Source organism: Parasteatoda tepidariorum, chromosome 3, assembly GCF_982258835.1.
Source record: "Parasteatoda tepidariorum strain Cologne lab strain chromosome 3, Ptep-v5.0, whole genome shotgun sequence".
NCBI classification, from domain to species: domain Eukaryota; kingdom Metazoa; phylum Arthropoda; class Arachnida; order Araneae; family Theridiidae; genus Parasteatoda; species Parasteatoda tepidariorum.
The window spans coordinates 17,833,277-17,850,621 of NC_141757.1; the positions used below are offsets into that span (position 1 = coordinate 17,833,277).

A 17,345-nucleotide genomic window follows, 5' to 3' on the forward strand; every position below is an offset into this window, starting at 1 on the left:
CGTCCTGCTGCTCAGACATTAAGCAACAGTGTTGCTGATGCTCTGGAGTACTTTGAAAAGAACCTAAGACATCTTGACTTTCAAAGGTGCGGGGCTACCATAAAATTTGTGAGGATTTTTAACAATCACTTTGATTTGTTAAATTCTCGTGCTGACATTGAATTTATTTCAGATGTAGAAATTAAAATTGCCAGCTTGACATTTGATGGCGCTGGTGTCAATTTGGCAACAGCCAAGAAACTTGGTACCGATTTTGACTTGGCCAACCTCAAACCATTTTTTCCGCATCCTGTTGCAGGCAAAAATATATTTGTTCTATTGAACCTTAAACACATGCTGAAATTGATTCAAAATACTTCAGCTACAAAAGAATCCATTTTTCATCCTAGGGATGGTTTCATTTCCTGGAAATTTATTCAAAGGCTAGAGAGGTTACAAAATGAAGAAGGTCTGCTTGCTGCCACAAAGTTTTAAAAAAAAAAGCGCACATTGAATAGTACCGTGAAAAAATGAAGGTACGTCCTGCTGCTCAGACATTAAGCAACAGTGTTGCTGATGCTCTGGAGTACTTTGAAAAGAACCTAAGACATCTTGACTTTCAAAGGTGCGGGGCTACCATAAAATTTGTGAGGATTTTTAACAATCACTTTGATTTGTTAAATTCTCGTGCTGACATTGAATTTATTTCAGATGTAGAAATTAAAATTGCCAGCTTGACATTTGATGGCGCTGGTGTCAATTTGGCAACAGCCAAGAAACTTGGTACCGATTTTGACTTGGCCAACCTCAAACCATTTTTTCCGCATCCTGTTACAGGCAAAAATATATTTGTTCTATTGAACCTTAAACACATGCTGAAATTGATTCAAAATACTTCAGCTACAAAAGAATCTATTTTTCATCCTAGGGATGGTTTCATTTCCTGGAAATTTATTCAAAGGCTAGAGAGGTTACAAAATGAAGAAGGTCTGCTTGCTGCCACAAAGTTTAAATAAAAAAAAGCGCACATTGAATGGTACCGTGAAAAAATGAAGGTACGTCCTGCTGCTCAGACATTAAGCAACAGTGTTGCTGATGCTCTGGAGTACTTTGAAAAGAACCTAAAACATCCTGACTTTCAAAGGTGCGGGGCTACCATAAAATTTGTGAGGATTTTTAACAATCACTTTGATTTGTTAAATTCTCGTGCTGACATTGAATTTATTTCAGATGTAGAAATTAAAATTGCCAGCTTGACATTTGATGGTGCTGGTGTCAATTTGGCAACAGCCAAGAAACTTGGTGCCGATTTTGACTTGGCCAACCGCAAACCATTTTTTCCGCATCCTGTTACAGGCAAAAATATATTTGTTCTATTGAACCTTAAACACATACTGAAATTGATTCAAAATACTTCAGCTACAAAAGAATCTATTTTTCATCCTAGGGATGGTTTCATTTCCTGGAAATTTATTCAAAGGCTAGAGAGGTTACAAAATGAAGAAGGTCTGCTTGCTGCCACAAAGTATAAAAAAAAAAGCGCACATTGAATGGTACCGTGAAAAAATGAAGGTACGTCCTGCTGCTCAGACATTAAGCAACAGTGTTGCTGATGCTCTGGAGTACTTTGAAAAGAACCTAAGACATCTTGACTTTCAAAGGTGCGGGGCTACCATAAAATTTGTAAGGATTTTAAACAATCACTTTGATTTGCTAAATTCTCGCAATTTAGCGAGTAAAGGCTTTAAGAGTCCTTTGACTCTTAAAAATGAAAAAGAATTTTCTGCCTTCATGGAGGAATCAGAACTGTATATTCAAGAGCTGAGAACTGCTCCAGATGGACCTCTGATTCTTGAGAGCAATAGCAAGACCGGTTTCTTGGGTTTTTTTAATTTGTTTGCATAGTGTATCCTCACTGTATAATTATTTAATTAAGGAGCCTGGAGCTAAAATGTCTTTTTTAATGACATACAAATTACCGCAAGACCACCTGAATGTTTTTCTCTGCCATCAGAAGCAAGGGTTGGTTTAATATTAACCCAACTTGCAAACAATTCACAGCTGCTATGTCAGACTTTTATGTCACCCAGAGATCGTAAGTATTGGCAAAGAGAACTGTATACCTTTAGACAGCAGTTCCATTTTAAATGTGTCATCTGCTGTGAATATCTACAATAAACGCATTATCGATGAGGAAAATTATGACATAGAGGAAGAAGCTGATGTTCCAGAAGTTCATTTAAATGAATATGTTTGTGATGTTACATCGCATATTGCTAGATTTGTAAGCCGTAAGCTGAAGAAAAAACAGTCAAGTGTACTGATTGTACTTCAGTTTTGACATTGCAAGGAAATGAAATATTATCACTCTTGCCTCATTCATCTAACAGCATTTCTTCCCTTTCATTCAACAATTACAAATTGACCCAGCGAAAGAACAAGGGTGGGTTAGTTTTTCCATCCCCAGATGTAGTAAAAATTTGTAAGGTGGCTGGAAAAAAAATCAGGATGATGCAAGCTTCTGGGAGACTACATGTCAAGCATGTTGTGCAAAAACGTATTACTGAAAGCATGCGTTTTATCAACTCTAATACAATGACTGGAGTTTTCAATGCTACAGATGAACACTCTTACGATCAAGATCCATTGAATAACCACAAGATTTTGTTGATGGAATCTGTTCTTTTCGACTATATTAAAATTCGCCTTTGCCACATTGGAAAGCTGAAAACTCAAGAGTTACATAGAAATAAGTGCAGAAGCGTGAACACCAAATCTATTTTATTTAAAGGGCAGTAAGGAATTAATTAGCACCCGTGTCAAGTTGGGAAAAGCTTCGACTTTGTATATATCTTAATTTTATTTACTTCAGATGTAGTGTGCCTCGGCAACCATGCAAATAAAGCACTTTTACTTTAACTTGCAGTGACTCATGTGAAACCAGTTTTCTACCAGCAACCGACGCTACACATCAGTTTACCTCGTGCGCTGGTCGGTGATGCATGGCTCTACTATAATCTTAATTTCATTTAACTTTCTGTATTTTTATTTGTAATTCTTAATTATATTTAAATTAAATTTATTCTCTAAATTTTAATAGGTAATTTGTTTTAATGTTTATAAAAACTTAATTTACCAAAGTGGTGACCCTTTTTTCGAACACGCGTTCAACATCAACTTAGGATATGGAGTTCCAACAATTTCAGTAAGTCTATCTTAAATTGGTTTCCACTAGGAGTATTACGCGGTAATCTAATTTTCTTGTGTGGCTTTTTATTTCTCGTTATCGTCTAATTTTAATAGTTATTTTTACTTCTTATGAAACATGGCAGATTTTGTTATATCAATGTTCGTGTGCATTAATATTTACATTATTTTTGATATTAATCCTTAATCATACTTGTTAACTAAACACACGACTTCTTTTAATTGTTTTGAAACATTTTATAACATTATTAGCTTTAAAACAACTTAACTATTCCACGTTTTGTTATATTATTAGATGCCGTTTCATTATTTCATATTTTAAGCAAAATTTTATTAGAGTTAAATTATGAATCTTAATAATCTACGTACGGTATATAACAATTTACGAAGAAGAGAGAGCTGCTCTAATGAAACTCCAGAAGAGCAATATCAACGGAGAACAATTAGAAATGCTACAGAACGAGTACGACGTTCTAATGAAACAACTGCAGAACAACACCAACGGAGATTGGCCAGGAATGTTGCCGATAGGCTTCGGCGAGGAAGAGCACGTAGTGAGCATCATATGGCTAATCGGGTGAATTCTCAAACTGAAGTCACTCTCTTGGAACACGATTGCGGTAGTATGACGGAGGTTTGCAATTTTTGTCACGCACTTTTTTGGCGGGGTGAACTAAAATCCAGCAAAAAATATACAAAATGCTGCCATGATGGGAAAGTCCAATTGCCGAATTTGGCTGATCCTCCTATGGCTATGGTCAGAAAATTTGGGCGACTAGACCTGTTTGTTACATTTACCTGTAATCCTGGCTGGCCTGAAATTTTAAATGCCATGAATGGTCGGGAAAAACCCGAGAACAGACCAGATATTATTGTACGAGTTTTTAAGATGAAGCTGTCAGAGCTTTTGGACGATCTCATAAAGAGAAATATATTTGGAATTACTTCTTACATATGTTATTGAATTCCAAAAGCGGGGCTTGCCTCATAGCCGTATTTTACTGACATTAGGCTCTTCCTCCAAAATTCGATTAAAAGACGACATAGATAGATTTGCATATGGGCAGAATTACCTAATGTAAATATAAATCAACGTCTTTTTGACATAGTTACAAGATGTATGGTACATGGCCCCTGTGGTTATTTAAACCGAAATTCCTCATGTATGAGAGATGGTAAATGCTCGAAGCAATTTCCTTAACATTTCAAAGAGAAGACAGAAGAAAATGTAAATGGTTATCCAGTTTACAAGAGTACTTAGAATGGTTATCCAGTCCGCTCCACTGTACCAGTCAAAGTTGGCAAGCATCACATTGATAATCGTTGGATTGTTCCAAATAATCCTTACCTTATCAAGAAGTATAATGCACATATCAATGTTGAAGTTTGCGCATCTGTAAAATATTTGTATAAATATGTATATATATGCACGATGCAGCTTCTATCGTGATGAAAAATGATAGCAATATAAACCATGATGAAGTTTTTAATTTTTTAGATGGACGATATGTTAGCGCTCCAGCGGCAATGTGGCGTCTAAGTGAGTTTAAAATGTCTGATAAATCTCACACAGTAGCTCGACTAGCAGTTCATTTGCCTGACCAACAACCGATATACTTTATAGAGGACTAAGAAAATGAAGCGGTTGAACGAGCTTCAGTTAAAGAAACAGCTTTAACTGCTTGGTTTAAATTGAACCAAGTTGAAGTTGAAGCGCATGAATTTTACAATGCGGATATTCCTGAACATTACGTCTTCGATAAAGCTTCGAATAAATGGAAAAGAAAGGCAACGAGGCGGGCAAAAAGTCATTGGAAGAATGCCTATAGTTGCTGCACAAGATTCTGAGTGATTTTACCATCGCATGTTATTGTTAAGAGAGAAAGGAGCACTCTCCTTTAATAGTTTAAACACTATCATGGGAAATTCTGCCAAACGCTTCAAGAGGCGTGTAAAGAACTTGGGCTGCTTGATGGGGATCAGTACTGGCATGACAATCTTATTGAAGCAGCAAGAATGCACATGCCAAACTACCTTAGAGTTTTGTTTGCCATTATTTGCGCCTTTGGGGAGGTTGAAAATATTCCCGATCTTTGGGTTGAACATAAAGCTCTTTCTGAAGATTTCATAAATAAATATTCGGAGGAAACTGGACCACTTTATGCACTAGCAGCATTAAATGAGCTGCTTAAGTCTTACGGCTTAAACTTGCAAAAAGTTAAACTTCCTTCGGTCAACTTACCGACAGACCTCTTTCCAATATTCTTCGACACTGCTGAAGAACAGTCTAAAGCTAATGCAAATATTGTTAGTTAGTTAGTTAGTTTTTAGTTATTGGCGCAAGAGCCAGTTGTGGCTATATCGCACCTACAACTTGGTTTTTAATAAATATCTAAATTGAGGTATCAAAACCAATAGCTTTGAGGTAATGCAAATACTGAAAAGCTCAATTCTGAACATCGATTTGTTGTTGACAAAGTACTAAAAGCTGTTTACGGAAATCAATCTGATTGATTTTTTTTTTAAGATGATGTGGCAGTTGACTTTGCTGCATCGTTGGACGATTTGTGTCAGATGATGGGGAATCTGACACTTGTCGACCCGCCAGCGACACCTGTGGCGCCCCCTTCTCCCCAATTGGCTACTTCTCCAAGATGTTCTTCCAAGAGAAGAAGGAGGTCAGAGGTTGAGAGATTAAGTGAATCAAAGTTGTTAGGAATTCAGTTAACAGCCTCTGATTTGGATGACCCAAGACCAGTCGCAATAAGGCTTCGAAAGAGGCCAGCAGAAAAAACCAGAAAGGTATTAATAAAAATATTTTGTTTATTTCAATATTATACCAGGTATTTCAAAAGTGACTGTTCACATTTAGTTAAGCTTCCCACCAACAGATTACACAGCAAAATTTGAATAACTAGGTATTTACGCAATAGTATTTGTTTAAATAGACGATTCCCTACGTCTGTAGGCGAGCCTTTATTACAATCTTTATGGCTTGGCAGGCTTCCAAGCAACTCTCAGTCTATTGGCGCTCAAGCGCTTAACGATGATCTAAGCAAATTATCCATCGTGCCCGATAAGACCCACGAATTTGTAGCCCCACCCGCAATACACGAAGTATCTAACGAGGCGTCAAAAACTTCGCAATTGGAGACACAAATAGCGCAATTATCAAAACAAGTACGTGATTTAACCACCATGGTACAAAGCAACACAAACGCAAGTGACACCCGTGAGCACAGACGTTTTATAAACCAAAGCCACTCACGTGACTGCCTTCGTCGGTACAAGGAACCTCAACAGGGTTGTTGTTTTTATCATACAAATTTCGGCAGAAATGCAAAAAAATGTGTACAACCCTGCTCCTTCCAATCATCGGGAAACTAGATCGGCGATAGCCTGCCGGCCACAAAAGCGACCGCCAACTTCAACGCATTCTCCTGGCCGATCGAAAAAAAAATCTTAATCTACTAATGGATAACGGAGCGGACATTTCCGTTTTAAGAAAAAGTCATACCACAAATAAAGAAGCTTCCCTGGACTTAGTTCTTTATGCTGCTAACGGCACAGTTATCAAAACATTTGGCACGAAACGTCTTACCTTAGACCTTAATTTGCGCAGCAGTTTCACGTGGTCTTTTGTCATTGCTGACGTGAGGCAACCAATTATCGGTGTAGATTTTTTGAGGCACTTCAATTTACTGATTGATGCCAAAAACAATAAGTTAATTGATGCAACTACACAACTTTCGTGCACCGCGATTATCCCTAACGCTCACCTAGAGGTCTCTAATATTTCGGCAACATTAAATAGTTGTCCGTACCAGCAAATTCTTAAAAAATATCCGAAACTTTTCTCGATCGCGGCAATTTTTAACAATCACACTACCGCAAATACTTTTCACCATATAGAAACTACCGGACGTCCAGTTTTTTCCGAGCCAAGACGCTTGGCCCCTGACACTTTGCGTACGGCTCGCCAGGAATTCGAACCCCTCATGTCCCAGGGCATTATTCGTCCATCGAAAAGCCCCTGGGCAGGTCCCCTTCACATGGTCAAAAAAGCTAATGGCGAATGGCGGCCACGTGGAGACTATCGTCGGTTAAATTCCGCCACTATCCAGTCCCACATATACAGGATTGTACCCAATTATTGCAGGGTAAAAACGCATTTTCTACCATTGACCTAGCCAAAGCTTACCACCAGCTCTCGGTTCACCCGCCTCATATTCCCAAAATCGCAATAACAACACCATTTGGGTTGTTTGAATTTGTATACATGCCTTTTGGCTTACGTAATGCCGGGCAAACATTCCAAAGATACATCAATGAGGCAATGTCCGACTTAGATTTCTGCGTGCCCTACTTCGACTCATAGCTTCTGCGGGAGAATGTTCAAGTGAAATGTTTGGGTTATGATTTTAAGAAAAACGTCCCTGAAACTGAAAAGCATAAACGATATTTTCAGAAAAGTTGGCTAACTGTTTATTCTCCTGAACTCAAAGGTGGATTATGCTAATACTGCGTTCTTTTCCAAAAAAAAAATTTGAAAAGAGGCGGATTATAACCAAAGCACAAAAGGATTACAAACATTTTCACGAGGACGCTAGAGCCCACTCAAAATCTCAGTGGCATATTAATGCTGTAACCGATTCGAAAAACTTTTGTGATGCTGCAGAAATGAAGTCCAAATTTGTATTAGAACAGTTAGATTCTGCTGCATCACAACTAATCCAGGGTAATAGATTAAAACTAGAATTTATTCTACAAACAATAGTGTTTTGCGGATCCCATAACATACCTTTTCGTGGAAAACTCTCTCATGAAGGAAACTTTGAAGATCTTCTACATTTTCGTATTGATGCCAGGGATAAGACTCTTGAAAATCACCTCAAATCTCATTCCGGGAAAGCAAAGTATACTTCTCACAGAATACAAAATGAATTGATTAATATTTATGGATCAATTATACGAGATCAGATACTGGAAGACATAAAATGTTGTCAAGCATTTTCTTTATTAGTTGATGAAACTGCCGATATCAGCGGTAAAGAGCAGATGATTCCCCATGATAAATCGTTTAATTAAATTTGAGCATTTTAGCTGGTGGTATAAAATCATAGCAACATATATGTTACACCTGAAGGGTGACATGAATTTCGATCAGTGAGAACTGCCTTTAACTTGAATCTCAATCAGTGAGAACTACCTTGTGAGAGAAGCAGAGCAGTGGAAAAGAGCCCTAAGACAAGTAGAAAGACTTTTTCTAGAACTGTTTTTCAGGTGTGGCAACTGCGGCTGGGAGAGATTGATTGTTGAACAAAGAATGTGTGGGTGAGATTCTTTGGTAGTTTTCACGAGGTTTAGGGGGCTTGCCCCCTAAACCTCGTGAAAGAGTAGGGTAGAGGTTTAGTTTTGGTTTAGTAGAGGTTTAGTTTTGGTAGAGTTTGTAGAGTTAGTAGAGGTAGAGTTTTTGTCCTTGCCTGAATGTGGTAGGCAAGAAAATAATTTCTACTCAGGTGCAATGAATTTTCCTTGTGTTTTATATCCATATACATCGAATTGAAAGTTTAAAACCAATTTTAAAGAATTGTGAAATTCTTCTCTTCAAGATGTGGTGCTTGCACCACTGTATTTAGTGTTGTTTTAACGTGCTATTCCTCCAATAAATTATGTAAGTTGTCTTTAATTTTGATTCTGTCTTTCTTTCTAGAGCCATGTTATTTTTTCTAAAATATTGTCTTTCACTAGAATTCACTATTCTTTTTTAGCTTCCGCTATATATCTTTTTTTAGATCACGCGCCGGTCTTATAAGCACACGTGCCGGCAATAATTATCTTATAGCTTAATTCATTTTTCTTGATTGAATTATTTCTTTTCAGTTACCTGCTTGATTTAGGTAAGAAAGTAAGATATGTAATTTATAATATAGTGATTTATTTATCACTTAATTATTAACTCTCTCGAGTTAATCCCAGCTTGTTTCTTGTATCTTGGATACATCATGTGTAAACACACATGCTTCCCTTATATTTTATCTATGTTCATTTATCTCAACAAGCTATATCAATATATTTCTATCTGCAAACATCATTTTAACTCGAAGAATTGATGATAAAAGTTCGAGCCCCATTCTGTTTCGAAGTTTGGTCTTTGATGATGTTACCCTTGAAAACACCCTCTCAACTGTTGTATTGCTAATCGGTATACTATACATATTTAATGCGAATTGAGATAATTCCTTTAAAGCAAGACCACCACCTGCATTTTTAATTGTTGTGACCTTGCACCAGAAATCTATCCCATTTGTAGGAATGTCATCAGGAAAAAAAACGTCCCACTTTGTTGTTCAGAGAGAGAGTGCCACTGAATTTCTATCTCTCCAATTTGGGACTTTTGCGATAATAATTCTATAGGCAAATCTCAAAATGGTGGACGTGTATGCGATAAGCAAATAATCGGAGAAAAGTTTTCAATTTTACTTAAAATTTCCTGGAATGCGATTTATCAGTTTTTTGGCAGCTCTTTTCAAAAACTGATAACAACGCTGTTTCACGCTACGTGCTTCTTCTGGAGAAATCCTTCCAGAAGCTAATTTTTTCTACTAGCAAGTTTGAAAATTCATAACCAAAATCAGCATCCTCATACGAAACCAAGTCCTTGTCCTTGATAGTTTGGGGGCTATTCTCAGCAGTTTTAACAGAAGGGCACGCAATTCTTCAAAACATAGATAAAACAAAGCTGCGTAAATCCTGCAAAATGCTACAGATATCTACCATATCCTTCTGAAAAAGTAAGTTTACTTTATCAAATTCGTAAATTGGTAAAAGGAATGTTCGGTACAATTTATTGACAGGATCAGAATACATTGCTGATAGTTCTCTAGCATAGTATCTGTCACAGTTTGAGGATAACATCTTGAAATGCAATTCTAAAGCATCCCATTGCTGCATTATTCGTTTTAAGCTGCTACTTCCTGCCAGCTAGCGTGTTGGAGAAAGAGAGAGAATTTTTAAAGGCTCATCTCCATCATTGATGAGTTTAAACATTTCCATATAGGAGTCGCACTGCAATGCAGATCGGTGAAACCAGTTATATGCCTCTCAATAAAAAAAAATTTAAAAAAACTCAGAGGCGCGACAGCCCTAGAGGGCCAAGGCCTACTGTGCCCATCTCAGTTATCTTGACCTTGGGCTCTGGAGCAGATGTTCCGGTCAGGTGGTCAGCCGAACGAGGAACCCCCAGTGTTTAGTTCCCAAGCATGCTTGGTACTCATTTATCGACCCACTGAAGGGATGAAAGGCTGAGTAAACCTTGCCCGGCCCGAGGATCGAACCAGGGACCTGTGGCACGACAGCGCTACCGCTCAGCCACCGGGCGTCGCCTCTCTCAATAAGTAATCAATATTACTTGACAATTCCTCAGAAGCATGCGTGCACACCAGATGCAGTAAATGACATATACATTTAACCAGAATTATCCTGTTTCATTGGAGTGAACAAAGAGTTGTTAACCCCACACAAATTGGATGCACCATCAGTTGCAATAGCGAAGCACTATTCGATTTTAATTTTATTCTGGCACAAGAAGCTTTTTACTGTGTCATAGAGGACTTCAGCAGTAGTTATTGTAACATGCATGAACCCAAAGTATTGGGATACAATTCTGTTGTCTTCTGGATTATAACATCTAATGCATAAGCATAAATGCTTTACACATGAAACATCTGTTCACTCAATTATTAAAAGAATACATTTCATCCTTGATTCCATCAATTTGTTCTTCGAAAAGTGCAGGAGCAATAACTTTTTTTATAATGGCAGAAAATTTTGTTCCGTGCAGTTTAATGTCTTTCAAGCAAATGCTAGATGAAGAGCTAGAACTTTGAGATGGAAATTCATTTTTCAAAAGCTCTGTTAAATGGTCCATACTACGGATGCTTGTATGGCAAGCAACAAATGCAGCTAACTTAATTTCAAAAGAAGTGGTAGCAGTCTTTTGAGAAAATATTGCAGGAAACTTTAGCTGAGTTGATACAGCTATAGTACGAGCATTCCTTACAAGTTTTTCAGTAGCTGCATGTTTAGTGAGGTCACTTCGATGAGCTCTCAGCTGCACTTTGCAGACCTTGCAAAACGCTTTCTCAGGGGTATATCTTTGACCTTCTGGATCCAATTACAAAATACTTTATTTGTTAACCAGGATTTTTGAAAGTTTTTATTGCACTTTGCCCTTAATGAATCAAAAATTAAGAACTTAAATAATCAAAAATAAAGTATAGATAAATAATAAAAATAAAGTAGATAAATAATACAGAATAAAGTAGATAAATAAATTACTGTTACTCGTTCATACTTTATATATAAATTCGCACTAAGATTCAGTTTTAATATCTTTAGCTGAAAGAAAGCGAGAATCTGTTTATAATCCAGGAGTAAAACCTAACCTGATTGCATTTTTAAAAGCGGTAGTAATGCTTCCCTTAATTTTTCCAGTTTCCTTTATTACCTCGACAATTTTTATCTGATTTAGCTAGAATAATAAACTAATATTGATTTTAGTAACAAGAAAAGTATTTATTACGAAAATTTAAATCTCAAAAACCAAAAATAAGCATTAAATTTACAATAAACAAAGAACTTAATAAATGCGCGAATGTGAAAATAAAAAGAAAAACTATATCAGCCCATTTCTTGACCTTTTCTGTGAACTCGATCTCCCCTACACTTCCCTCAAATGTCGCTAACTTTGTGCCCTGCTTATAAAAGTGACACCCGCAACTTTATTTATATTACTACAACTTTCCGAAATTTAGCTTTAAAAAGAATAAACAATTTTGCATTTTTTATTCCTTCTTTTTCACGTTTTCGGAGTTAAGATAAAGTTATAAGCATAAAAAGAAGAGCTCTTAATTTTTGGTTTTAAAGATATCGACGTTTTATTTACTCCGAATTTTAACTTTCACTACCCGATTGAGGTCAATGCTCTGTTTCTCTTCTTCGTCCTTAACCCCTTTGAATAGTGAGGGTGGAAGGTTTTTTTTTTCTCCTGTTGTTGGGTGGGGGCGGATAACGAATATCTTACATTCTCAAAGTAAAGGGATAAAGAGAATGGTAAAACTTTAAAAGGAATAGGTCATGGTTATTTAAATTGGTAACACTATCACATCAATAACACATATTTAAGACAGTATACGAAGTTTTATAAAAAGAAATGCTAAACAGTTTTAAAGTTACTTTTTTTCTCTCTCGTAAATCCTTTGGTAAGGTAAAGCTATTTTTATTTTAATTATTAATCTTTATAAGTAGTTTCACTCACTAACCAACTTAAAAAAAGTTCAATTCAACATTTACGTATCCTTTTTTATTTGAATCGATCAATCGAATTTTTATTTTGTTTAAAAGTATTATGTAATAAATAACGTTATTCTTTTATTGAAATACTCAAAAATTTGATCCCCCCCCCCTTTAAACTACTTAAAACGAAATTACTCAACTAAATGTTATTTAGAAGGAAATAAAAATTAATCGCGAAATACGTTAAATCATTTTCCAAGACAGTAGTTATTTATGTATCTAACTCAACCGTGCTTTAAAAAAAAAAGTTATTATTATAATATTTTTATTATTATTATAAGCAAGAAACAGAACTGCACCGCCTTGTCTTCTGTATTTGGCAATGACTCATGTTACTAAGGAAGTGCCATGGGTTAAAAGCTTGTTGTTGGAACTGGGCATGGAAACCTTTGTGTCATCGCCAATAAGAATCAGTGTGGGTAATCAAGCTGCCATGTTTATAGCAAAGACCAGACAACATCCGGACGCAGTAAGCACATCGACATCAGGTATCACTTTATTCGTGATTTGGTCGAACAGAAAGCCATTGAATTTATACATATCCCTTCGAAGGACAATGTTGCAGACATTCTTACTAAGAACGTTGCTAAGAAGGTTTTAACAAATTTAAAAACTTATTTAGGCTTTAAGGAATAATTGTAATATGCATTCCTATTTTCTGTGATATGTTTTTTATTTAACTTATTGATTTGAAGCCAAGTTCTTTCAGTATTTTTTGGTATATCTTTGCCTGTTTTTAAACAAGAATGCCTGCCATTTTTATGCTTTTGTACTAAACTTTTATCCCTTCTATTTTACTCTTTGAAGTGTAGCTATTTTTATCTCTAAATACGATGAAATTTTCTTGTTTATATGTCACCAGCTAAACTTTTGTATGTTTGTGTTAGAAGTATCATCCACTAATTATATTTTTTGGTGTACCTATCTTGATGTATTGCCTCATTTTTCTTCTGCCTTGTCAACCACAAATTTTTTTTGAGGTAGTTAGCAGATTTCTGTATGTTTTTTCATACTCTGGTAAGGAGGAGTGATAGAAATCAATACCCGAGCATGTAAGCTATAAGCTTCTCCCTTTCATTTATGATTTACTAAAGCTCATTTTTCCATATGTCCCTTTCTTGTTGGCAACATAGCAGATCAAAATAAAGATGTAAACTAATAGCGTGTTTTTACACTCAGTGTTAATTGCTTTCCTTCTTAAAGTATTAATGACTATAAATTTCTTTAACCATCAGGCATTTCACGCCGTTTGTGTTACCAGTGTTTAACATTGTTTTTGACTCCTGAATTTAAGCAGTGGCGATGTACACCCGCCTGGATAGCTGCTAAAATTGTCTATTACAAAGTGTGAAACTTTCTCGCAACCTACAATTTAAAAAAAGGCCCTTTTTAGGGCCATCAATTATTTTCTAAACAACAACGAACCAAAATGGGTGTATGATGATATACAACTGACGTCCCCTGGATGTCTGTGACGCGGCAAAAATGGATATTACTGCACTAAAAGATGCGAAATTCCACTACATTCTCCAATCCAAGTCGATAAGGAACAGCACTTTGAAAAGCTAATGAGATTTCTGAACGACAGAGAGAATAGTGGTATTGACGACGTCGAAATGCTGGAGATTACTATCAGGCCAGGCAAAGCGAACGCCAAAGTTATTTACCTTGACAGCAAGTCAAAATTTTATTACTGGTGCATTAAAAATTATGATTCTGTATATAATTTCAAGCACCCTCTTTATACTAAACTATCCAGTGATTATGATAAAAATGTCAATATGAATGTGACAAATGATTTTGCTATCTCTGATAACTCTCTCGAATACGACACATATGATCCATAGACATCTAATCCAAATCCCTTAACGAACTTTCTTCAGATCATACTCCAGTACTCATTAATTTTGATTTTCAACTCCCGCTAGAGCATAGAAAATCCAAGATCGCCACAGACTAGAAAAATTATACCGATATCCTATCTAAAACTGAAATTAACTTCAACTCAATCAATACAGCAGAAGAAATGGACGAAGTCATAGAAAATCTCACAGCTACAGTCAAAAATGCTCACCAAAAAGCCTCAAAGGAAATTAAAAACGCGAGAAATTACATAATCCCAAAATACATTCTTCATATCATCAAAAATAGGAATAGAGCGCGTAAAATATGGCAAAGAACTAGGCATCCAGCAGGCCAAAAAAGCTTTAAATAACAAAGTCAAAACTGAAGTTAGTAAATTTCATCAAGAGAAGTGGGAAGGATTTATTAAAACTAAACCCAGAAGACGTCTAAATATGGCGAGCAGTTAACACATTCAAGAAAAAGAAAAGCTATTACCCCAACCCCCTAATAGACGAAAAACAAAATAATAAAACCATCTATTCTGCCCAAAACAAAATAAATTTAATAGTCTCAAAATTCAGCAATAATAAAAAAAATCCCACAGGAAATTGACTTAACTGTTCAAAATTCTATTAAAATTATCGATAATTCCCCCACTAATCAATCACCCACCTGATAATATTATGTCCAATAAAATTACAGCAGCAATCAAAAAAATAACAAATCCCCGGGTAAAGATTCCATAAACATGATTAAAAAACTACCGATTAATTTCATTTTTCACATAACGCATATTATCAATGAAATTTTTAAACTTAGTTATTTCCCCAATAGTTGGAAAACGGCAGAAATCAGACCCCTACCAAAACTTGGCAAAGGCCAAGATCACTCAAGAGCTACCAATTACAGAACAATAAGCCAGTTATCATCGTTAAGTAAAATAGCTGAAGAAGTTGTGGCAACCAGCTTCTCATTGTAATATAAGATTTGCCACTAGACGGCAGCAGTTAACTTTCGCCGTAAGCTGCAAGCACAGCGTGTCTTTTACACGATCAATAATTTCCCTTGTCGGGGGTCAACACAACGCCTCAGGTATTGCCGAGATATGCAGTAGTTCACATATAACCCAAGCATGCAGGTGTTGCTAATTACTTGTTGAATAAATATCTGTTTTCGCAATCCCAATGCATCTTTAATTTGTGAGTACCAATCTTATCTCTACAATGGTGACCTTCTGGACAGTAGATATACGCATCTAAATTATGATTTACTGAACACAAAGACGACTCCAATTCCGTAAATTTCAACTTATAACTGGACATGCAATTGAGATGGTTGACGAGGTAAAAATACCTTCATACAATTTCGCTGGCATAGCTCTATGGTTTACTATTTGTGAAAGTACTTTCCAACAAGGATGCCCGAAAGCAATTACAGAAAGTAAGACTAAATTCAAGTATATTATTGCACACCTGCCGCCCGAAGCAACCGCCATCATCAAAGACGTAATTTTGAATCCTTATCCTACAGATCCCTACGCGCATGTAAAAACAGAGCTAATCAAACGAACTGGTGAATCATCGCAGCAAGAAATTAGAAAATTGCTTGTCGGGGAAGAACTGGGAGATCGTCAACCCAGTGAATTGCTGACGATAATGAAGCGGCGTGCGAAGGATAATTTATCTTACACTGTAAGTTTAATTATTGGAGAAAATTTGTGTTTTCTACAAGAGTATTTATTATTTCGGCATTTAAAATGGAGCATTTCTCTATGCTAAATCGAATTCTTGTCGGTCAGCAGAACATTGAGGAGATGTTGGCAGATGTTAAGCGCCAGCCGGGTGCACCGTCGAGAGAGCAACTGCCAGAAGGAGTGCCTTAGTTGCCCCTGAAAATTGAGGCAGAAATACATGAACTTAAGCAGTGGATCTTAATTAAAACCAACAGATGCTCCCTTATAAATAAATAATTTATCTTACACTGTAAGTTTAATTATTGGAGAGAATTTGTGTTTTCTACAAGAGTATTTATTATTTCGGCATTTAAAATGGAGCAAAGTTAAGACTTTTCCAAGTGCTATTGTTTTTTAAAAACTTATTTTTATTTGCCTTTTTCCATATTAACATTTTATTTCAAGTCAGATGAGAGAATATCTAATGAAAAGAGGAGTCACTGCCACAGAAATGGAGGAGGCTATGAAGAAAAGAAACAGATATATGTCTGATGAAATCCAGGATATATGTTTTAATATTGCTAAAGTTGATGATTCTTAAACAAATCTTTTTTAAGTTTTCTTATTTGTCTTCTCTTATATGAATATCAATCAAATGATTACTGGTAATTATATATTTTATTAAATGAGTTGTGGTTAGACATACAGCTGTGGTTTTGATATTTAATATCAAAAAAGGTATATTTGCACCATATTTAATATTTGTTAAAAAAAAAAGGGGGGGGGGGATCCTAGATACACACATAATACTCACACATCTCAACAACAATAGTTTCTGTGGTTTTGAACACTTCTCTCGAAAATTTCGAGAGTGAAGTAGTGCAACGCTTATTATTTTTTCAAAAAAGTTTTTAACTTGCCTTTCTTTCTTTTTCAAATTGAAAGTATATTATTTAACAACATTATGCCGTAACAAAAGGCATTGAATGAAGAAGAAATCTTTCAGTGAAAATGATCACTCATACTTCCTAGAAAAAGAAGAATTTGATGAGGATTTAGAGCAACCTGCTGCAGGCTTAAAATAAGCAGAAAAAGCTGAAGATAATGATATTTTTACATGGAAGGATTACGTAGATAACTTGATTCCGCCATCTATTCCCACAGTGGTGGAGGGGCAAGCCACGATTTGGCATGAAGGATCAAATCAGTTTTATTTTTATAAACTATTATTTATTCTCGATATGACAGAATTAAATGAGAAGAAAAACAAAATCAGAAGAAACAC

General features: G+C 35.9%; 1 protein-coding gene across 1 annotated transcript; it reads left to right on the plus strand.

Moving 5' to 3' along the window:
• Positions 1-1,545: 1,545 nt before the first annotated feature.
• On the plus strand, positions 1,546-2,980 carry LOC147813209 (uncharacterized). Its single transcript, XM_087158543.1, has 3 exons — positions 1,546-1,852; positions 2,070-2,234; positions 2,276-2,980. Exons 1-3 carry the CDS (start codon positions 1,546-1,548, stop codon positions 2,776-2,778), a joined length of 975 nt encoding a protein of 324 aa, XP_087014669.1. The 3' UTR covers positions 2,779-2,980.
• Positions 2,981-17,345: the final 14,365 nt, after the last annotated feature.